At 43.0% G+C, this 24682-nt stretch overlaps 1 protein-coding gene across 1 annotated transcript; it reads left to right on the top strand.

Annotated features, from left to right (window-relative positions):
• Positions 1-11458: 11458 nt before the first annotated feature.
• LOC144219494 (procathepsin L-like) lies at positions 11459-14622 on the top strand. The gene is made up of 7 exons (XM_077749506.1): positions 11459-11584; positions 11880-12002; positions 12105-12251; positions 12433-12657; positions 12821-12983; positions 13738-13855; positions 14336-14622. Exons 1-7 carry the CDS (start codon positions 11459-11461, stop codon positions 14433-14435), a joined length of 1002 nt encoding a protein of 333 aa, XP_077605632.1. The 3' UTR covers positions 14436-14622.
• Positions 14623-24682: the final 10060 nt, after the last annotated feature.

Consider the following 24682-nt stretch of genomic DNA (forward strand, 5'->3'; position numbering starts at 1 on the left):
CTCCTAATAGCCACTTCTGGGGGGAAACCAGATCGGTTAAATAGCTTGTCCAATGTCACACTGTAAGTAGGTGGCAATACCCAAGATTTGAAACCAGGCCTTCTAGACTTTCGTCACTTTGCTGTGTTACCTTATTAAAAGCTGTGTTTAAGGAAAGGACTAAGCTGTCAAGAATGAACTAAAAGCAGAAGGGAGAAATGAGAAAATGAATGACAGCAGAAACTGAAGAAGAGCTACGTTCAGAAATTTCTGTTAATGAGGCTTAGAAATAATAAGATGCTGGTTGGGATGTTCATTTAAGAGAGCACCTGAATCTATTGAGAAATGACTTGGTTTGCTTTAAAGTTCAGAAAGACTGGTTGAATGAAGAGTAATGAAAACAAAAAGTAGACAGGAAAATAATAATGTGACTTAAGTGAGGAGAAGAAATCTTTCCTCTCTAAGAATTAAGGCAAGCATGGGGTTGTGGGAGAGTAGAAAGATCTTCCTACTAGGTGTCTAGGCATTTTTACCAAGAACACGGACAAAAATACTACCATTGGGGGTGAGTGGGTGGCTCAGTTAAGCTCAGTCGGCTAAGCTTCGGACTCCAGCTCAGGTCATGGCCTCACAGTTTGTGCGTTTTGCCCTGCCAAAGGCTCTGTACTGACAGCTCAAAGCCTGGAGCCTGCTTTGGATTCTGTGTCTCCTTCTCTCTCTCCCCTCCCCTGCTCTTACTGTCTCTCTCTATCTCTCAAAGATAACTAAAATGGTAAAAATATATATTAAAAAAATGTTGACATTGTACTGGTTTTAGTGGTCCCTCAAACCAAACTTCAGTTTCAAAACAGGACATACATTTTACAGCATCCCTACTGTGTGTTAAACACATTACTAAGTGTATTTCAGTTACACATTTTTTTAATGTTTATTTATTTGAGAGTAGGGTGGGGCAAATAGGGAGATAGAGAATCCCAAGTAGACCCTGTGCTGTCAGCACGGAGCCCAGTGCAGGGCTTGAACTCACGAGCCACCAGTCACACATTTTCTCTGGAGTAACAGTTCTGTGAGGTACAGATTGCCTATGGCTGCTATAACAAGTCACCACAAAATTGGTGGTTTAAAAAACATTTATTCTCTTATAGTTCTTGAAGTCAGAGGTCCAAAGCCATTTTTGCTAGGCTGAAATCAGGAGTTGGCAGGGCTGTGCTCCCTCTAGAAGCTCCATTTCCTTACCTTTTCTAGCTTCTGGTGGCTGCTCCCATTCCTTGCTTTTGGCCACATTAACCTAATCCCTGTTTCATGAACACATTCTCTTTAATTGTAGTAAAATCTCCTGCCTTTCTCATAGAACACTTGGTATAACTTTTGGGGCCCATCAGATAATCCAAAATAATATCTCCATCTTAAGATCCTTAACACTTCCATCTACAAGATCCCTTTTGCCCTTGAAGGTGACATTCTTAGGCTCTGGGGATTAGGACATGAACATTTTGGGCAAGGGTGTTATTTTTCTAAGATGCAGGGAAAATGTTTAGGGAAGCAGTTTGCCCCAAAGTCTTATGATGTTTCAGAGTGGCAATTTAAATTCTGGCATACTGAGGCACCTGAGTGGCTCGGTCGGTTAAGCATCTGACTTCAGCTCAGGTCATGACCTTGCAGTTTGTATGTTTGAATCCCGTGTTGGGCTCTTTGCTGACAGCTCAGAGCCTGGAGCCTGCTTCAGATTCTGTGTCTCCTTTGTCTCCCTTTCCCTCTGCCCCTCCCTAGCTCACACGTTCTCTTTCTCTCTCTCTCAAAAATAAGACACCACTCTGAGAAGGAGGGCTTAACCTCTAACCTAACTCAAGGAATCTCTCTTTCTTACATGTAATCTAGAAATGTGAATGTACTCTCTCTAAAAAAAAACAAAACACGCTATTCTGGTATAAATTTCAGATAGCGAATAGAACACCTCAAGAGGTTCAGAAGTTTAGTTCAGAGAAGCAACTAGAAATTCAGATGATTACTTGACACTGGAAGAACTTGCTTGATATAAAAACAGAGCTGTAAATCTCACAAGACTACATGATCTTGTAATAATTTCAAACCTTCCTGCTATTAATTGGTAATCTCATAAGAATAACCTCCCTTAAACATACCGATAATATACTTCACAGCTTAATATTAAGCAGCCTATATTTTGGCTATATGAGCTTCAGAAAAAAAGGAAACTTGTGGTTTAGGTCCATCTACTTTGGAGCCTCTGGTTAAATAATCTGCTTCTGCTGTTCTCTGTCTTCCTATCATCTGTAAAATGGAGGCAACTCGAAAACCACAGTCACAGAAATGATGTACAGTTTTATGCTCAGGTGCCTTCATTTGTTTAGACTACCGGTAACACTTAAACTATTATTCAAAGAGTACACATGCTATTTTGAATCATCTAGGACAAAACTCTCTCAAAATAAAGGAAAGGGGCCCAAATAACTATGATTTTCCCAAGGGGACACAATTATTTTAGGGTAGATCGGGGATCAAAAGCCTGGTATCATCTATCCCACTCCATTGTTCTTTAATTGGGTTTGGAACGATTCAGAGAAATAAAACTCTTGTGTTATATGTAACCGGTGCAAGACTTGGCAAGATTGGAATTTGAGCATTGCATATTAAGAAGAATCCGGAAAATTCTTTTCTTTCTTCTTTCAAAAAATGTTTTTAAGTTATTCATTTATGAGAGAGACAGAGCACAAGTTGGGGAGGGCAGAGAGTGAGAGAGACACAGGATCTGAAGCAGGCTCCAGGCTCTGAGCTGTCAGAACAGATTCTGATATGGGGCTTGAGCCTACGGACCGTGAGATCATGACCTTAGTCAAAGTCAGACGCTTAAGCCTCTGAGCCACCCAAGTGCCCCAAATCTGGAAAATTCTTAAAACTAAGTCATATATATACTAGATACATAGAAAACAGTGGTACCTGAAGATGATTCTACAGAAGAGCAAAGGGAGTAGTTGAAGGTGTGTATGGGGTGCAGTTACCAAAAGGATAGGTGAGCTCCTGTTTCCTGGCACTTTGGAGGCTCCACCCCAAGATACAATACTAAACTAAAGTAAACATTTGAATTAGGTCATACTTAATTCTGCATGTTCATGTAAGCCGACAAAATATCCCAGGTAACATCTACGTTGTCATTTAGTTTCTATCTTGAGTTTCCATTTCAAAAAGTCTTTCCAAACATGAAACAGAGGTTGGAGAAAGGTGTATGGGAGGCGGCAGAAATAAAATAAGCCCATTTCACTTACCATGAAAATTAAGATCCAAAGAAACTCTTCATATCTAAAAATGTCCAAACAATTTTCATTTTATGGCAAGGCTTCTGGAAAAAATCATGCGGAAGGACCCAAATGTCCCTTATCTGTTTCAATACATATCACTATATATTATGGGACTTCAGAGGGGCAGAGAAACATATCCTGGCTACACATCTCCATACCCATAATGCAGATAAGATGGTCTCAAACCAACCTGAGGATGCTAGAGCCCACTTTTTCCATTAATAATATTAATAGAGGACAAAACTCTATATGCTTTTGCTTGTACAACGTAAGTCAATTCTTCATTAAAATGGATGGTCCAGGAGAAAATGCTTCCCTACTCCCCCTACTCAATCCCTGGCTAGGAAGCGCCTGGCCAGCAGTATTCCATTTTGGGCAGTATCACTAAAGCGCATGGACTAAGATCTGGAAATGAGGCGGGGCTTGGGACATAGAACACAGCCCATCTTGGCTACACCCCTGGCACAGGGAGATTGGACCCAAAAGAGTGATTTGCAATGCTTGGTTAGAGAAGGGACTGAGGTGCCAACATTTTTCTCCCCACAACCACCAAGCCAGGGCCTCAGGGAGGCGAGACATGCCTACACCAAACCACGCCCATCCGCGCTGGAGAGCTGCCTTTTTTTTTTTTTTTCCTTAGGGGAGCCTGGGCAAGGTCAACATTGATGCATTGCTGTGATTAACTCTAGATCAATTCTTACTATTCAGATATATTTTCCCTTATCTCATTCTTATCTCTCCCCTCCACTAAACAGGGCACTCTGGTCATTGGTATGCTTAAACAGTCACATTTAATCCATTCTCTTGATGCATATTCTACACCTCCATCGTTACTTTCCTTTCTCTCTCTCTCTGGAATAATCAGATTATTAGTTATTAGTTATTAGATTATTAGTTATAGTTTCTTTGGCGAACATTATCTTAATGTCTTTCCCCTCTCCTCCTACCATATTCTCCTCTTTATCTCTCTGAATTAAGTCCTTTAGTCTTTCTTCTTATTCAGTGTTCAATTTCACTTTCTCCCCATCCCTGTCATTTCTCTCTTTGTATATGTTCTTACATCAGCACTACCTCCACACTGCTCTTTATTTGTAGCCGGGATTTCTGGTTTTATGCTTTTACACTGTCCTTCGTCTTTTGTTGTTGTTCCCTATTTTTCTCCCTGTCAAGTTTGCTTATTTGTTTGATTTGTCTGTGTGTTTGCGTGCTTAGTTCCCTTTTTGTTTGTCTGTTTTCCTTTTCAGGGCTACCCCAAGAAACAAGCCAAAGTATACATGGGGGAGAGTCCCAAATATCACTATGAGTAGGGAAATAGAGCAACCAAAGGCAGAAGAGAGACAAAGAGACACCATTCAAAGAACACTTCCTGAATGGACAGGCCATGGAGAGTCAATGAGCCTCCTTTAATATAGCAGAACACGCAGGCGCAGAGCGCATAACAATCTTTTAAAACTGACAAGAGACATAAAGCTAGCCAAAATGATAAAATGGAAGAACTCTCCTCTAAAGAAATTCCTGAAAGAAATGACAGCTAAAGAATTGGTCAAAATAGATACAAGCAACATAACTGACCAAGAATTTAGAACAATAGTCATAAAATTAATTGCTGGGCTTGAAAAAGGCATGGAAGACACCAGAGAAGTTATTGCTATGAAGATTATGGACCTTAAAAATAGTTGTGATGAATTTTTAAAATGCTATAAATGAGGTGCATAATAAAATGGAGGCGACCACTGTACGGATTGAAGAAGCAGAGAGAAGAGATGAATTAGAAGACACAATGACAGAAAAAGAGGAAGCCAAGAAAAGAAAGATCAATTGATCCATGAACATGGAAGGAGAATTCGAGAACTGAGTGATGCAATCAAAAGGAACAATTCATAAGAATTCTAGAAGAAAAAGAGAGAGAGAAAAGAGAAGGGGTACATGAACAAATTATAGCAGAAACAGACATTGAAATCCAAGAGGCCCAGAGAACTCTCTTGAGACATAACCTGAACCAATCTTCTGCACAACATATCATAGTGAAACTGGTAAAACATAAGGACAAACAGAGAATTCTGAAAGCAGCTAGGGATAAAAGGGCCCTAACATACAAAGGGAGACCTATCAGAGTAGTTGCAGACCTATCTACTGAAACTTGGCAGTCCAGAAAGGAATGGCAGGAAATCTTCAATGTGATGAAGAGAAAAAATATGCAGCCAAGAAACCTCTATCCAGCAAGACTGTCATTCAGAAAAGAAGGAGAGATAAAGGTTTTTGTGAATAAACAAAAACTGAAAGAACTCATCACCAGTTAACCAGCCTTACAAGAAATCCTAAGGGGGACTCTATGAGGGAAATGTTGCAAGGAACACAAAGTACTAGGGACACCACTACAAGCATGAATCCTACAGAAACACAATGACTCTAAACCCATAGTTTTCAGTAATAACACTGGACATTTACAAATGGGCTGAATGTTCCAATCAAAAGACATAGGGTATAAGAATGGATAAAAAAATAAAATGCATCTATTTTCTGTCTACAAGAGAGCAATTTTAGTTCTTTGGACACCTTCAGATCAAAAGTAAGGGGATGGAGAAATATCTATCATGCTACTAGAAGTCAAAAGAGAACCAGAGTAGCCACATTTATATTGGACAAACTGGACTTTAAAGCAAAGGCAGTAACAAGGGATGAAGAAAGGCATTCTATAATAGTTACAGGGTCTATCCATCAGGAAGAGCTAACAATTATAAATGTCTATGCACTGAATTCGGGAGCACCCAAATACATAAAACAATGAATCACAAACGGAAACAATCTTACAGATAAGAATGTGCTAATAGCAGGGGACAATAATACTCCACTTACAGCAATGGATAGATCAACTAGACAGAAAATCATTAGAGAAACAATGTACTTGAATGACACATTGGACCAGATGGATTTGACAGATATATTAGAACTCTACATCTTGAGGCTATGGAATTCACTTTCTTCTCAAGTGAGCATGGTACATTCTCCAAGATAGATCACATACTGGGTCATAAAGCAGCCCTCAATAAATATAAATGAATTGAGATGATACCATGTACTATTTAAATCACAATGCTATGAAACTTGAAATCCAACCCAGGAAAAAGTCTGGAAAACCTCCAAAAACATGGAGGTTAAAGAACACCCTACTAAAGAATGAATGGACAAATCAGGCGATTAGAGAAGAAATTTAAAAATATATGGAAACAAATAAAAATGAAAATGCAACAATCTAAACTCTTCGGGATGCAGCAAAGGCAGTTCTAAGAAGAAAGTTCATTGCACTCCAGGCCTATTTCTAGAAACTAAAAAAAGCGCAAACACAAAATCTAACAGCGCACCTAAAGGTACTAGAAGTAGAGCAGTAAGAGCACCCCAAAACCAGCAGAAGAAGAAAAATAATAAAGATCAGGACAGAAATAAACAATATAGAATCCCAAAAAGCAGTTGAACAGATCAATGAAACCAAGAGTTGGTTTTTTGAAAAAATAAACAAAATTGATAAACCTCTAGCCAGGCTTGTCAAAAAGAAAAGAGACAGCACCCAAATAGACAAAAACATGAATTAAAATGGACTTATTGCAACAAATCCCTCAGAAATACAAGTAATTATCAGGGAATATTATGAAAAATTATGTGCCAACAAACTGGACAACCTAGAAGAAATGGACAAATTCCTAAACACACATGCACTACCAAAATTCAAATGGGAAGAGACAGAAAATCTGAATAGACCCCTAACTAGTTAAGAAATTGGATCAGTTATCAAAAATCTCCCAACAAATAAGAGCTTCCCTGGGGAATTCTACCAGACATTTAAATCAGAGTTAATATCCTTTCTTGTCAAGCTATTCCAAAAAAATAAAAATAGAAGGAAAACTTCCAGACTTATTCTTTGAAGCTAGCATCACTTTGATTCCCAAACCAGACAGAGACCCAGGAGAAAAAGAGAACTACAGGCCCATATCTTTGATGAATATGGATGCAAAAATCCTCAACAAGATACTTACAAATCGAATTTAACAGCACATAAAAAGAATTATCCACCATGATCAAGCAGGATTCATTCCTGGGTTACAGGGCTGGTTCAATATTCGCAAATCAATCAATGTGATACAACACATTAACAAAAGAAAAGATAAAACCCATATGATCCTGTCGATAGATGCAAAAAAGTGTTTGTCAAAATACAGCAGCCTTTCTTAATAAAGACCCTCGAGAAAGTCGGGATAGAAGGAACTTACTTAAACACCATAAAAGCTATTTATGAAAAGCCCACAGCGAATATCATCTTCAATGGGGAAAATCTGAGAGCTTTCCCCCTGAGATCAGGAACACGATAGGGATGTCCACTCTCACCACTGTTGTTTAACAAAGTGCTGTAAGTCCTAGCATCAGCAATCAGACAACAAAAGGAAATAAAAGGCATCAAAATTGGCAAAGATGAAGTCAAACTTTCACTTTTCAGAGATGACATGATACTCTGCATGGAAAACCTGACAGACTCCACCAGAAACCTACTAGAACTGATCCATGAATTCAGCAAAGTCGCAGGATACAAAATCAACGTACAGAAATCGGTTACATTTTTATACACCAATAATAAAGCAACAGAAAGAGAAACCAAGAAACTGATCCCATTCACAATTGCACAAAAAAAAAAAAAACAACCATTAAATACTTAGGAATAAACCTAACCAAACATATAGGAGATCTGTATGATGAAAACTATAGAAAACTTATGAAGGAAATTGAAGACACAAAGAAATGGAGAACATTCCATGCTCATGGATCGGAAGAGGAAATATTATTAAAATGTCATTACCTCCCACAGCAATCTACACATTCATTGAATTCCCAATCAATCAAAATTGCACCAGCATTCTTCTCAAAGCTAGAACAAACTATCCTAAAATTTGTATGGAACCAGAAAATACCCCAAATACCCAAAGTAATATTGAAGAAGGAAACCCAAACAGGAGGCATCACCATCCCAGACTTCAGCTTCTACTACAAAGCTGTCATCATCAAGACAGCATGGTATTGGTGGGAATGTAAACTGGTGCAGTCCATCTGGAAAACAACGTGGAAGTTCCTCAAAAAATTAACAATAGAACTCCCCTATGATGCAGCAATAGCACTGCTAGGAATTTTCCCAAGGGATACAGGAGTGCTGATGCATAGGGGCACATGTACCCCAACATTCATAGCAGCACTCTCAACAATAGCCACATCATGGAAAGAGCCTAAGTGTCCATCAACTGACAAATGGATCAAGAAGATGTGGTTTATCTATACCATGGAATACTACATGGCAATGAGAAAGAATGAAATCTGGCCGTGTGTAGCAACATGGATGAAACTTGAAGGTGTTATGCTGAGCAAAATAAGTCAGGCAGAAAAAGACAGATACTATATGTTTTCACTTATAAGTGGAACAGGAGAAACTTAACAGAGGACTATGGGGGAGGAGAAGGGGAAAAAACTAGTTGGGGAGAGGGAGAGAGGCAAACCATGAGAGACTCTTAAATACTGAGGACAAACTGAGAGCTCTTGGGGGTGGGGGAGATGGGAAGGGAGGCGATGAACATGGAGGAGGGCACTTGTTGGGATGAGCACTGATTGTTATATGGAAACCATCTTGACAACAAACTATGAAAGAAATAAAATAATAATAATTTTTTTAAAAAGGCAGGGGTTGGCTAAGGGCAGCCCTTCTGTCAGCTCGGTGGGAGTCCCGGCAAACATGCCAGCAGGAATGGGTTCCTGACATAACCATCTGCAGCAGAACCCGACCTGACCTGTAATGGAAGGTCAGTGGGATCAGGAGCTCCAGGGCAAAGATAGAGACAACTAGAATGGCGCCTTAACCTGGAGATGTTTCACCACGACGCTGGGAAAGTGGGAGAAGACCATGATCCTAAGGTTTGTAGGTACCACACCTCTGTTCCTCCTTGCTGGGTAGTTGCCAGAAGTTTGCTCCAGATCTTGTCCCTGCCACTGAATAAAATTCCACCAAGTAAATTTGAAAATCTAATTGGATTTATTAGAGGATTCATGAGTCAGGCAGCATCCCATCTAGCGTATAGAAGGAAACTGTCCTGAGCTAAATGAAAGAAAGGTTTGAAAAGTCAGGGAAAGGCATAAAGAGAAGACAAGGAGTGTATTAGCAAGGAATGCATTATTTGGACAACATGCCCCTGTTAAGGGGAGCAGAAAGGCTCTCAGTAAATTCTCCAACATGGCCTAGGAAATTCCAGGTTGACTCTCTCAAGGTTACCTTGCTAGGGGTTGAACCTGCAGTTGGGTTAGGTATTAAGTCTTGGTGTCCTGACTTGGGCCCTTAACCTAAGCGACATCATTTTGGGCCTGTGGATTTCTGTTCAATAGCCCTCACAAAGAAGCAGTATTAAATTAGCTCTACTCTATACTCATGTCTGACATGTATTATCTCATTTAATCTTCACAAGAATCCTCTGAGGAAAATCTAATTATTTCCCCATGTGCTCACTGAGGAAATTGAGGCTGAGGACATTAGGGACACTGCTGGCATCCCACACCAGGGCTGTAGAATGGCCATGCTGGCCCAGCCCTGACTCCTAGCCCACGTATGGGATCCCTTTGACCACTGCTGTCCCAAGCAAAGAAGTGCTGGAGACAATGCGTGAGGGAGATCACTGGGGTGTCTTACTGAAGTGGGTCCAGAGAAGGCACTGACCCACTGTTTAGATGCATGGAATCCTGTTTCTAAAGAGAGCAAAACCAGTTGTCAGAGGGCAAATTCATGGTCCCCTGATACTTTCTTGCTTGAAATAGCTATTTATCTTAAACTCGTGAAATTAAATATCAAGAAAAGCACATTGGACACCAAGAAACATAATATCCATGCAGAGAATGGGAAAGTAAATGGAATTCCTATATCTACTTTTCCTCTATTTCTTAATCCCGTTTTGTTTTGTTTTTAAATAACTAGTTTCTATTTGTTTTTGAGAAGGGCTTGAGAAGGAAAAGGAACATAACTGTGAGAGGACAGGAGAGGAACGTTACAAAATGCTACTCCACCCCTGGACACCCTGTGCTCATCTGTCTCCTTCAGTCCAAGGATTTACATCATGCCCATCACATCCAGCATTTTGGAGATTTCCAGTACACTCGATTCTTCCAAAACCTGGAGGCATACCATCCTGAGACAGTGATAACACCTCCCCCTGTGGCCTCTGTGCTCCTCTCTCTGCCCTACCTTTGCCTGGAATAAATAGAAACCACTAGACTAGATTATCCTGTTCTCAGCCCTCCAGGAGATTCTAACCAAAAACCGTAGGACTAAAGGACATGCAGGCTGATGCTGAAAACCAATCTGGGGCTCCCAGTGAGCTTCTGCTCATGAACCACCTGCCCATCCCTTGTAGTCTGGGCAATTGGTAGATCTGGGTCCCAGGGATGAGTTGGGTCTTCCTTTCTCCCTCCTAGGTCCTGCTTGCATTCAGCAAGGTCGCCGCATCCCGCCCCCGCCCCCCAAACGTCCCGGGGTCACTGGACAGATAACTACTTACCCTAGGAAAGATGGGAACGCTGCCAAGAGGCCCCGCCCCCAGACTGGCTGAGCCAATCACCTTGAGGACAGGTGGTCAGGTCTGGGCCCTCCGGCGGAATCATGGGCCTTAAACCGACAGACTTGGACCCACTTCCCAACCCAGCGGACCCCCAGCCCTGTACTTGTGACTGTGCCTACTCAGCTACATCTGTTACAGGTGAGGCCCAGGGCTGGGCTTGAGTGAAGGGCCAACCTGAGAACGAGCTTGGCCCCCAGCCTTAGGATTTGGGGTTTGGGGCTTCCAGGAAGTACTGTCCCTGGCCTGGCCCCACCAGATGCTGAAGCCAGATCTCCGTATACCAGGTTGTGGAGCCCGCTGAGTCATGGCCCCTTGTCCACATGCCTTAAAACTGGTGGTCAAGTTCCAAGGCAGGGAGCAGGGTATCAGGCCCCTCCATATCCTCCAGAGCCCTGTGTAAACATTTGGGATAAATACAATCTTTTTACCCTACCATAGGCCTCTAACATCTTAGAAGGAAGGAGGATGCCCTTTTAAAGTGATTGTTCTAATCAGAATCTCATTTCTTTTCCTTTCCTAGGTTTTTGAAACATGTATCCTTCTCTCTTCCTGGCTGCCCTTTGCCTGGGAATAGCCTTAGCTGCTCCACAACTCAATCAGAGCATAGATGAACAATGGTCCCAGTGGAAGGCAACACATGGGAAACAATATAGCGTGGTTGGTAACATCTAACCTGTCCAGAGGTACCCCTGCAGAGAACATTCCATGCTGGTGGGAGTTCATAGCAGGGAGTAGTTTCTTGAGGCCATTCTTACCAAATCAATAAGCAGGGTACCATGAGTGCACACAATGTGGGCATATGTCCTGCTCTGTGGTTGCTGAAGAACAGCTCCCAGAAGCATCAGGCCATCCCTGGCCATAGTTTCTCCTCCTCTCCATGAACATATCCACTTGGTGCAAGTGAGTAGGTTTTAAATAGAAATAAAGATGTGTGATTGTATCTTCCCACTAGAATGAAGAAGGACGGAGGAGAGCAGCGTGGAAGAAGAATATGAAAATGATTGAACAGCACAATCAGGAATACAATCAAGGGAAACACAGCTTCACGGTAGCAATGAATGGCTTTGGTGACATGGTGAGTGTGGCATGGAATGCTAAGCATTTTGTGCTTCCTCTCCCGAGTACTTTGCCAAAGTAATCTCAAACTTGTCAACATTTTACCTTCTTGTCCTTGAAGACCAATGAAGAATTCAGGCAGGTGATGAATGGCCTTCAAATCCAGAAGCTCCAGAAGAGGAAAGTTTTCCAACCACCTCCCTTTGCTGAGATCCCCTCATCTGTGAATTGGAGAAAGAAAGGCTACGTAACTCCTGTGAAGAATCAGGTGTGACAATATTCAGCAGGTCCCTCTCAAGAGTAAAGGCAAAAAGAATCAGTGTCCTTGCTGTGGCAGACTGAGAAACAATGTGCAGTTCACTATGTTTTAAAAAACTTTGAGATGTGTGGGCTGTTGTCAAATCTTGCTATTTGTTTTATAGACTGAGACGTTTTTAATTTGGTTTCAGGGTCAGTGTGCTTCTGGCTGGGCTTTTAGTGCAACTGGTGCCATCGAAGGACAGATGTTCAGGAAAACTCACAAACTTGTTTCACTGAGTGAACAGAACCTGCTGGACTGTGCTTGGTCTGAAGGCAGTGGGGGCTGCAGTGGTGGCAATATGGATGATGCCTTCCAGTATGTTAAGCAGAATGGAGGCCTGGACTCAGAGGAATCCTATCCATATAGTGCAGAGGTAAATGGAGCTCCTTATATTGTTATAAACTTGAACACATTTAGGGAAAAGAGATGCCATATTTAACTTTCACAATTTAGATTGTAGCTTTTGTATCTGCAAACTGCCTTGATCTTCCCAGGACATAAATGTAATTAAGTCTCTACTCCTTTACCTTTGAAAGCTCCAATCTTGCAAATACAGTCCAGAAAATTCTTCTGCCAACATAACTGGGTTCTTGACAGTCCCTAAGACGGAGTACAAACTTATGAGGTCAGTGGCAATTGTGGGTCCCATTTCTGCTGCTATAGATGCAAGCCTGGATACCTTCAGGTTCTATGACCAAGGTAAGCATTTGTCTATGTAGAAATTTAGGCAGAAAAATGGAAAGACTGCCATCACATACACCAAGATTGACTCTTTGGTATGTCGAATTTCATGTAGAATTTTGGGGGGGTACAGATTTAAAACAATTGTTTATTGTGTACATATAATGTATGTGCCTAATGTTTCTATTTGTAATGACTGGAGACACATCCTCATGGTGTTAATCATTTCATAAATATATGTGAAAGTCTACATAATTTACTACATGATTTTGGAGTTATTAGAACTTTCTAGCATTTCAAATTATTCTACTACTGAAATTAAAACTGGAAAGAACAGCTTAGTTTAAGTAATTGTGTGTTCTGTGCTGTTTCCTTAGGCTGACATCTTAAAAGTAGGTTTCCATAAGTCGTATTTTATGGCTCATGGCTAGTTATTTACAAAAGAGATTGTACCACTTTGTATTTGGCTGGTATTAGATGAAGGCATAAGTCTCTTGCCTAGCTCAAAAAAGATTTTAATTTTTTTCAAAGTTTATTCATTTATCTTAAGAGGGAGAAAGAGTGCACGTGCATGTGCACAAGAACAGGGAAGGGGGAGGGAGAGAGAGAGAAAGAGAGAGAATTCCAAATAGGCTCTGCACTGTCAGCGCAGAGCCCAATCTCACAAACTGTGAGATCATGACCTGAGCCAAAACCAAGAGTCAGGTTAGGCTGAGTTACTATCACATGTCACGAGGGAATCCTTACCCCAGCACTAAATTTTACTTTCCAGGCATTTATTATGATCCAAACTGCAGCCATGAAATCCTACATCATGGCGTTCTGATAGTTGGCTACGGCTTTGAGGGAGCAGAGTTGGATAACAAAAACTATTGGACTGTCAAGAACAGGTATAAAAGACAAAAATACTTACCTTTAAAATTGAAAAGGGAATCCTTTTTGGAATCAGTGTTTGGATACAGATCCTCAAACCCCTGAGCCCACTTGTAAAATCCAGAAACTCAGAACCCCACTTAAGGTAAACACAGACATATTCATGTGATGACAACAGTAAGATATTGTTTCAAGCTTGCTAGGGTCTTGATATAGTTTTGGTCCTACTGCGTTTCTAAACTGGTAATTTTATGAATTATGAAATACATCTGGCCACAAGAATTTCTTCTTTCTGTGTCTCCATTTTCAGTCTGTGGAAGGTTTTGGGATAGAATTCTGTGCAGGGTTAGAACTCAACAATGAACAAAACAACCTCTCCTGATTCTTCCTGAATCTGTCGTGGCCTCTGGTGCACCGTTCGGTATCAGGTGCTATTGTTCATAAAGATAAATATGTTTTATTGTTTGAGTAAAATGGAAAACCCTGTTTTCTTTCAGCTGGGGAGAAGCCTGGGGCATAGATGGCTACATACTGATGGCCAAAGACCAGGACAACCACTGTGGTATTGCCTCCTCGGCCAGCTTTCCTACTGTGTGAGACAATGGAATAAAGAAAGCCTTGATTAGGGAAAGAGTATGGAGAAGAGGATTTATTCTTAACACTGACCAGAACTTACTGTGTGGGATAAAACACTTGAAGGGCTGAAGATCCAAGTTGTGGATTGATCCTGTGACACTTTATACTGGTAATGTCCCCACCTCTGTCATTATTGCTGTAAACAGCCTTGTAGGAATTTGTCTAATGATATGTAACATTTCATGTTTTAAAATGACTTGTGTAGTTTTACTCTTTAAAATGAAATCATTTCGAAGTGGAAGTGGGTAAGTTTTTAATAGACTAAATTTTTATAGAGTAAAAAATGTCATTGGGCTCTAGGGACATGTGTCACACACACTGAATGTGTCAGTGATCCACTAGGAGAATGCTGGGTGATGTCTGGCTCACATAGCTGCAAATATGCACATGTCATGGCAGCTGCCCTCTGGCTGTGTCTGTCCCAACCCTTATATAGAGCAAAATGTGACCAATGATCTATAAGGACAAAGGTTAATTATTTTAATAAGAAAAAAATACACAATTTAGATAGGCGAACACACATGCATAGGATTTCCAAGCTGGAACAGTTTCTTAAAGATCATGGTCATTTGACCCCAGATGGTTACAATCCACTCGAGGTATGGGACAGATGTCACAGCCAGTTTCAGATGCATTTTCCCTACTGGCAGAGAAGATCATGTAACCACTTTGTGGGCAAGGGAGAACTGGACACAGTAGATTGTAGGGATGTGTGTCTTGTGTCCACAAGGGTTGACGATAAGCCCCAGTCAGGAGACCAGCTTCAAACATAGAACTGGGGCCTCAGAGGTGGCAGACAGGTGAGGACATCCAAACTGATCATCTGAGGCCTAATTTACACCCAGCTACTCAAACCCAGAATTTATTAAAAGACATTCTGCCTACTGCCCGCAGGCTAAAGAAGCACATAGTTCTCTGCGTGTTTAAATGCTCATGTTCCAACTTAGGACACATGAAGAGAAGATATAAGTATGTAGCTAACAGATCCCGTAACCTCTCATGAGCACATGAGTTGGAAGACAGCAAGTCTAAGCCCACAAGACCTCCAACACCTTGAAATAAGTCCCCCTATATTGGGCCACATGTCATGCTGAAAGGACCCTCCACGAGACTTCCCTCCTAGACGATTACATTTCCAACTATTTGATCTAAAATGACAAATATGGTGTTTGGAGGGAAATTCTGTGAGCTTCCTGACAGTAACGTCAGGTGCAATCATAGGAGATGTGGGGACTCCGGAGCTGAATCCCTTCTCTCAGTGGGGACCTGTATTCAAACAATAGGAACTGATGCAGCACCTGCTGGGTCCCAGCCATCACCTGGTGGAAGACACATCCCCAACTGCCAGGAGGAGCAGGTGCTGGGAGGGGGACGAGGTAGCTGAGAACAGCAGGAGGAAGAAATGCCTGACATGAACCCAGAGGAGCTGGTCAGTGGCACAGAAAAAAAGAGGGGTGTCTGAACAGAGACTCAGGCTTAGAACCTTGGAGAAAAGAGTGAGTGCATCTTGAAGAGGTGGGAAGAGTGAGAAGCGAGGGTGTGCAGAGATGAGGTTGGATCCACACGGGGGTTTTAGATCATGAGAGCACCCCTGGGGAAGCAACGTAAAGACTGGTTATCTTTTACAGTAAAACACACTCCTGGAATCCTAGCAGCTCCACAAAACCACCTCTCTCGTTTCCCACCTGGGCTCAGGGGTGTGGTTCTCCCCGGAAGTCTCTCCAGGAGGTGGACTCTTCTGTGGGATCGGCTGGGAGGGCGTCCACGCAGGCGCCCTGGTGGGGTGTCCTAGATGCGGGTGTGGGTGGGGTGGTCAGCCTAGCTGCTGACCAGTGCCCCTGCGCGGACCTCGGCGTTGCTTGGTCTCCCACAGTTTGCAGGCTGCTCTGACAGCAAGTCCCAAGAGCAGGTGCCAGGATGCCCACGAGAAGCTCCAGGCCCCTAAGACCTGGCCTTGGTCCCTGGTGAGACTCTACTTCTGTACTGCATTTGAACCCTGTCACCAGAGACGGCCCAGGGACCCGGAGACGGGCCGAGACCTCACCTCATGATGGGGAAGCCAAGACCACTGAGCAGAGGGCATGTGGGATGAAGACAAGGCTGGGTCCATCTCTGGAGCATGCAGTCTGCCACAGTCATCTCTGAATATCCCTTAGACAGGCTCCTTGTGACAGTTATCTTGCTTCACCGTGACAGCCTCCTTCAGTCTGCTGTCTACACCATCTTGGGAGTTCAGCCCAAGACTCTGAGAACATGTGCAGGTGCTGATGGGAGGGAAAGCAGGAAGACTTGGCTGATGCGTGAACTGTTATGCCCAGATCACGAGAACCCCAAAGACCACCGAGGAGCCGATTCCGATGCAAGCACACGAGGGTCTTTATTCAAGCTTGAGCAGGGACTCCAATGTACCCTGGCGGAGCGGTGATGGTATGGAGCCCCGAACTCGTGATCAGATCACAGGGCTTTTTATTGTGGTTACAGTGGAATTCGGGAGTTCCAGCTTGGCAGCCTCCTGATAGGTACAGTCTGTCTTGTCAGTGCCCGATTGGTTCGGCCCATCTGGCCTGACCGCAAACTGCCAACCGGAAAGTCTTGGGACATAGGCACCTCTTTTAAACTGATTGGCTGTTGCTGTTGCTAGGGAAGTAACTAAGGGCAGGCTGCCTACTTACTTCCTGCGGTTTTTCCTGGGACTGGGTTCAGGCCTAGTTCACTCTCCAGATGGAGGCTTTTTCTAAAATGGAGTCAGTTAGATTTAAGTCTCACATTCCCCCCTTTTCTTGAGATTTCTGTGGACCCAATCATGGGTCCTCTAGGAGCTCGAAGTCACCAGACCTATCTATGTTTTGGGAATGTTGGTACTGTGACCGGAGGACCATTAATTGGATGGCCCCCAAACGTTCTTTCATAAATGTAAGTAGTCTATTAAGAATCCAAGGTCCAAAGGTTAGTAACAGCAATAAAATCAGTAGGGGGCCTAATAAAGTAGAAATCAGGGTAGTTAGCCAAGGGGAGTTGTTAAACCATTTCTGGAACCAACTCTGGCTCAGCTCATACTCTCATTTTCTTCTGGCCAGGCCTTCTCTTAGCTAGAGATTCTTTGACTACTCCCGAATGATCAACATAAAAACAGCATTCTTCCCTGAGGGCAGCACATAATCCACCTTGTTGGAGGAATAAAAGCTCTAAGCCCCTTCTGTTCTGCAGTACTACCTTTGCTAGTGAGGTCAGGGATTCTTGTAAATGGGCAATAGAGTTTTCTACGTTCTGGATGTCAGCGTCTATGGCCATTTTTAAGTCCTGATAGTTTTTACTTTGGGTTGCTAAGGCTGAAATACCGGTCCCTGCTCCTGTCACGCTTAGGTCCAGAAGGACAGTCAGGGTGAGAGTAGTGATAGGCTCTCTCCTGACTTGCATCAGGTAGCTTGACCCAGTCAAGGATGTTATAATTTTTTTTTGCATCAATGGAGACCCAGAACATCTCTTTCTCTGCTGTTTTACATTTCACAATATGTTTTCTACATATTACTAATAACTAAACTTTACATCGATCCCTGGACATAGGTATAACCAGTATTAACTTCCAATTTCCTTTTATAGATCAGGAAACAAGTTCAATGAGATTGAATGACTTGTCCAAGATCGTAGAGCTAGTTATTGCAAAGCTGGCTCAGGAATCTCAATCGTCTGGCTCTCACTACAGTGCTCCCTCCCATCAACCTTCCCCCTCAAAAGACACAGCTTTTCGGTTATCCTCGCCTAGTGGGGACCCAGTTTCCAACATCTTTGGTTAATGGTTACAGTATCCCACTCCCTGCCAGTGTTTATTGCTGCTGAGGCCTCCCCTTTCCCGGACATCTTGGGTTGTCTGGTAATCAACCCAAGCAGCCTCGGTTTCTTTTTCTACTTAACTTTGGCCCCATGGTCCTATGCCACGAGAATCCAGGGCCACGAGACAGCGAAACCATCGGGATCGGAATGACAGGCCTGAGACTCCTGCTAGGCTTCGTGGTTGCTGCCCCCCGGGCTCCAGTCCAGCTGAGAGGCTAGGAAGGGCACAGGTGCGTGGGACTCAGCCCGGTGTGGCAGTTGCGTCCGCACCTTGAAGGCCAGGGTGGTCAGTAGTACAACATAAGGTCCCTTCCAGCGTGATTCCAAGTTGCCCTGGCAGTGTCTCTTCATGTAGACCCAGTCACCAGAGCGGTACCTGTGTGGCTCCAGTGGTGGACCTGTTTCATAGAGGGCACGCAGTTTAGGCCAAACACATTTATGAACCCATTGGAGGCCTCTGAGGTCTTGGAGGAGATGGGCTTTTTTGAACTCCTCAATGGCCTCATGCTGTAGGCGGGGTATAATGGGGGTGCTTTACCAAACATGATCTCAAACGGAGTCAATCACATTTGATATGGGGAATTACGCACCCTATATAGGGCAAAGGGGAGGAGGACCACCCAGTCACCACCAGTCTCAAGGGCCTATTTGGTAAGGATCTCTTTTAAGGTTCTATTCATCTTTTCTACCTGTCCTGAGCTCTGGGGTCTATAAGCACAGTGTAATTTCCAATCAATCCTCAGGGTCATGACTAGGCTCTGACTTACCTTGGACACAAAACCCAGTCCATTATCTAACCCTATCATCTGAGGAAATCTATACCTTGGTAGGATGTCTTCTAGCAGCTTCTTTGCCACCACCTGTGCAGTCTTGTGTTTGGTGGGATATGCCTCAGTCCATCCTGGAAAAGTGTCTACAAAGACCAGTAAGTACCTGTAGCCATACCTGCCAGGTTTTACCTCAGTAAAGTCAGTTTCCCAGTAGGCCCCTGGGCATCTTCCTCTTAGATGTGTTCCAAGATTATGGGGGTTCTGGATAGTGTTGGCCAGTTGACAGGCTCTGCATTTGCTGATGATTTGTTCAATTTTGGAGTTGGCATCTTTAATTTTTATGTGTGACTGTCTAACCAGGTCTTGTAGTCTTCTCTGTCCCATGTGGGATGCTCAGTGTATTTTTGACAGAACCCTTATTCCCATTTCTTCGGGCAGGATGATTTTATTATCCAAGGACCTCTACCAGCCCTTAAGGCATTGGGTCATAGGCAGTCTTTTAATCTATTGTAGGTCCTCAAGTGAATAACGAGGAGCCTCTGGTAAGTTGGGGTCCCCCGGATCTATGAGTTTGACTGTCAGGGCGAAGGTGCCTTTGAGGGCTGCTTCTTTAGCAGCCCGGCTGGACATATTGTTGCCTCTGGCTGTCTCAGTTATGTCCTTTTGATGGCCTGGACAATGAATGATAGCTAGTTTTTTCGGGAGCCATAAAGTTTTGAGGAGAGCTAGGATCTCCTTTTATTTTTAATAGTCTTTCCCTCTGCCATGAGGAGCCCCCTTTCTCTATAAATTGCCCCATGGATTTGAGCGGTTGGCAGGTTCCTCAGCTGGTGAGCAGGGAGCCAGGGTTTGATCTCAGGAGCTGTAACTCCAGTCAAGGCAGCACACAGGGCTGTACCAGACCTGGGATTGAAGCCTGGCTGTAAGTACAGATCATTAAAAAGAACTGCAGAGGGCAACAGCTAATGCTTTATGCTGCAGTCCTGGGACAGCAACCAAGGACCACACTCCTCCCTGAGGCTCCACATCATTACCCCAGGAATAGTCCCTAACCCTCTGCCATGAAATGTGTATCACCATGAAATGTGTTCAGTGTTTAATGTTTAATTCTCAGGGTGACTGTGTTTAAAGATAGAGCTCTTAAGAGGTAATTAATGTTAAATGATGTCATAAAGGTGTGGTCCTAATCTAATAAGATTGATTGCATTATAAGAGAAACTGATCTCTCTTTCTGTCTCTTCCCAAGCACATACCCAAGGAAAGGCAATTTTTAAGACCAGAACAGAAAGGTGGCCACGTGTAAGACAGGAAAGGATCTCTCACCAGAAATCTAAACAATCATCACCTTGATCTTGAACTTCCAGCCTCCAGAACTGAGAGAAATCAATTTCTGTTATTTAAGACACCCAGTCTATGGTATTTTGTTATGGCAGCTGCACAGAGAAAGACAGGAATTATCTCTACTTCTTCTCTTTGTTCCAGCTAACCTGAGTTCTCAGCAGGCCCCTAAAAGTGAAGTATGAAGTGTGACCCATGAGGAGGTTGCATTATATACTCCAAAGGAACTACTCGAGTTTTCTAACTTATACAAACAGCTCAAGGGAACATGTATGAGAATGGATATTAAGGGTATGAGCCAGTGGGGAGACCATAAACTTGGGTTAGGATGAATTAAGGGCTCCCCAATAAGAGGTTCTACATTTAATGTTGAAGCTTGAGGAGTCAGAAAGGGTCTATCAGTTTGTTTGGGTTGGTTGTGAAACATGGACCAAAACGTGTCCCAGAGTGAGTGAGTTGGAAATGCCAGATCTTCCCTGGTTTAATGTAGAAGAAGGGATTCACAGGTGTAGGGAGAGTGGAAAGTTAGATTGGATTTGTCATTTAAGACATTCTCACCCACACTGGGAGGATGCAGAAGACATACTTTGTACCACTCTTGTGAGAAATGAATTTGTGATGGGGACAGTGGCAGTACTAAACAGCCCAAGGCAACATGGGTGCTGTCACTGTGGTGGAGAGCAGAGTCAGAGCAGCAATCAGAATTGTCTGCCTCATGCACACCTGTGGTGTTGGCTAGTTGATCACAGTGCTCCTAGAGGTGAAAAAAATAGGAAGCTGTTAAATTTTTACTAAGCAGAAAAGTTCCAGGTTAACTGAACAAAAGTCTTACCTGAATCATGAAAGAGAATCACATCCCTGAATCAATTCTTAGACTTAGCCAGTTTACAGACTCAGGACCATTGAATGAAGGGGAGTCCAAGTCCCCTTGAAGAAGGACTCTGGTACCAGAAGCAAACATTTTTCCTGTTAATCTTTCTCCAGGCTTTCCTCAAGGTACCTCTGGCTTTGACCAGAGTAAATACATTGGAAATAATCAGACATGTCAGGGATCAATGGAAACTCACTCTGAATCAACACTAATCCCAAGAGACCCAAAATGACACTATGATGCACTAGTCAAAGTACAGGCTGATGGAAATCAGGTGATTATTGAATTTTTAGCACAAGTCCATCTCCTACTGGTTCTAGTGGGTCCTTTAGCCTATCCTGTGGTTATCTCCCTAGTTATGGAATGCATAAGTGAAATAGATATTACTAAGCCCTGTATTTGGCAGAATCCATATATTGGTTCCTGACCTGCAAAGCCACTAGAACTGCCTCTGCATAGGAAAGTAGAAAATCAGAAACAATACCACATTCCTGGAGAGGTTGCAGAGGTTAGTGCAACCATCAAGGCTTTGAAAGTCACAGGAGTGGTGATTGACATTGCATCTCCATTCATTAATCCTATGTGGCCTGTGCAGAAGACAGATGGATCCTGGAGAATGACAGTGGATGATCATAAGCTTAAGCAGGTAGTCACTTCATTCAGTGTTGGACCAGATGTGGTTGCATGGCTTGAGCAAATAGTGTGATCTCGTCAAATGCCCTTTTCTCCATCTCTGCCATAAGTCCAACCAGAAGCAGCTTGTGTTCAGCTGGCAAGGCCATCAATATGCTTTCCTTGTTTATGACAGGGATATATCAATCCTCCAGCCCTCTGTCATAATTTAGTTCACAAGGATCATAATTGCCCCTCCTTTCCAGAAGATATCACAGTGGTCTATTGTATTGATGACATTATGCTGATTAGATATTTTTTGTTTTAGAGGATGAGAAATAAATCAGATAAAAATTCAAGGGCCTTCTATTTCTGTGAAATTTCTAGGTGTCCAATGGCATGGGTCTTGTGGAGAGACCTCGTCCAAGGAGAAGGATATGTTATAGCATTTGCCTTCTCCACTAACCAAAAAAGAAGTACAAGGCTTCTTTTGGGTTTTAGCATCCTTGATTTTGGAAACAACCTGTTCCTCATGTGGATGTCATGTCCTGTCTATTTACTGAGTAACTAAACACACTGCTGGTTTTGAGTGAGGTTCAGAAACAAGGGAAAGCTCTGCAGGAGGTACAATGGCTATTTGCCTGTTCTGCCGCTTGGGTCACATTCAATGGTGTTTGAGATGAGTGGCAGGTAGGGGTGCTGTTTGGAGTCTTTGGCAGGCCCCTGTAGGTGAATCACAGCACAGACACTGAGAATTTTGGAAAAAATCTATATTCTCCTTTTGAGAATAAGGTCATGGCCTGCTCCTGAGCCTTAGTAGAGACTGAATATTTAACCACGGGTCATCAGTTTACAGTGTGATCTGGGCTGCCCATCATGCATGGATTTTATCTGATGAACAAGGCCTTAAAGTTGGACATGCACATCAACACTCCTTCATCAGATGGAAGTGATATATGCACAATTAGGCCCAAGTGGGCCCTGAAGGCATGAGAAATTTACCCTAGGGAGCACCCAAATGTCCATGGCCCCCACTCTGCCTGCACCTATGGCCTCACTGGGAGTTCTCTATTGACAGATAAGATTCAGGCCAGGTATACAGGTCGTTCTTCACAATGGGTTGGTTCACTTGAAAGTGCACAGCTGCAGCACAACAGTCTTCTCTGGGACATCTGTAAAAGACAGTAAGGGAAGAGAGATTCTACCCAGGGGTAGAACTTTCAGTTTTAGACCTGATGGTTCACTTTGCTTGGAAGGAAATATGGCCAAACATGTTATTATATTCTGATTTATGAACTGTGTCCCATGGTTTGGCAGGATAACTGAAGAATTGGAAAGACTATGATTGGATGAATGGTTCCGAGGAAATTTGGGGAAATGTATGTGAACAAACCTTTCTTAATGGATAAAAAGTGTGAAGATATTTGTGTGTTGTGTGAATGCTCACCAAAGGGTGAGTTCAACAGAGGAGGATTTTAATAATCAAGTGAGTAGAGTGGTGACTCGTTCTGTGAATAGCAGTCAGCCTCTTTCCACACCCACTCCTCCATTGCCCATGAACTCATGGACAAGGTGGTCATGGTAGCAGGGATGGAGATTATGCATGGGCTCAGCAACATGGGCTTCTTTCAGAAGGGCAACTTGGCAATGGTCCCTGCTGGGTGCCCATCTGCTGGCAGCAAAGACCAACACTGAGTCTCTGATATGACACCATTCTCTAGGATAAGTAGCCTGCTACCTGGTGGCAGGTTGATTATGTTGGACCACTTCCATCATGAAAGAAGCAGCCTTTTGTTCTTCCTGTAATAGACAGTCTGGATACAGGTTTGCCTTCCCCATATGCAATGCTTTTACCAAAACTACCATCCATTCAATGCAATTATGGTATCCTACACAGCATCACCATATTCAAGGACCCCACTTGACAGCCAGTGAAATGCAACAATGGTCCCATGCTCATGGAATTCACTGGTCTTATTATGTTTTCTGACATCCAAAACAGCCAGCTTCATAGAATTGTAGGATGGCCTTTTGAAGACTCAATTACAGCACCAGTTGCATGGCAATATCTTGCAGAACTGAAACAAGGCTCTCTAGCAGGCTGTATGTGGTCTGAATCAGCATCCAAAATGGTGCTATTTCTCCAGTAGCCAGACTTCCAAAGTCCAAGAATCAAGAAGTGGATATGGAAGAGGTAGCTCTCATTACTATCGCTAGTGGTGCACTAGTTAAATTCATGCTTCCTGTTCTTACCACATTATTCTTTTCTGCCCTAGATGCCCTAGTTCCAGAGGGAGAAATCCTTCCTCATGAATATGCACAATGATTCTGTTGAACTGAAAGTTACTACTACTGCCTAGACACTTAGGTTCCTCACACTTTTGAGTCAACAGGCAAAGGAGGGAGCTATAGTGCTGGATGAGCTGGATAATCCTCACTACCAGGAAGAAATTGGACTGCTACTCCAAAATGGAGGTAAAGGAGAGTATGTCTGGAATACAAGAGATACCTTAGGTTACCCTGTGATTAAGATCAATAGAAAATTACAGAAACCCAATTCAGCAGGCTAGTTATGGTCTAAGACCTTTCAAGGCGAAAGGATTGGGTCGCAACATCAGGTAAAGAATCATGACCAGCTGAGGTGCTTGCTGGGGGCCAAGGGAATGCAGAATGGTTCATCTCCAATGTTGGGGAAAAGGACAGAGCCTGTGGAAGAAAGTAGTTATAAATACTAGATATGTAGTACCATGTAGCCACTTCCAGAATGAGGGTTGTCATTATCATGA

Source organism: Crocuta crocuta, unplaced genomic scaffold (genome assembly GCF_008692635.1).
Source record: "Crocuta crocuta isolate KB4526 unplaced genomic scaffold, BGI_CrCroc_1.0 scaffold99, whole genome shotgun sequence".
Lineage (NCBI taxonomy): Eukaryota > Metazoa > Chordata > Mammalia > Carnivora > Hyaenidae > Crocuta > Crocuta crocuta.

What these genes read in the sequence shown, in the direction of transcription:
- LOC144219494 (XM_077749506.1), top strand. Translation starts at nt 11,459, where the DNA reads ATGTATCCTTCTCTCTTCCTGGCTGCCCTTTGCCTGGGAATAGCCTTA. An exon ending in CCTATCCATATAGTGCAGAG is followed by an intron (nt 12,658 to 12,820) that starts GTAAATGGAGCT and finishes TACCTTTGAAAG; the next exon opens with CTCCAATCTTGCAAATACAG. An exon ending in CTTCAGGTTCTATGACCAAG is followed by an intron (nt 12,984 to 13,737) that starts GTAAGCATTTGT and finishes TTTACTTTCCAG; the next exon opens with GCATTTATTATGATCCAAAC.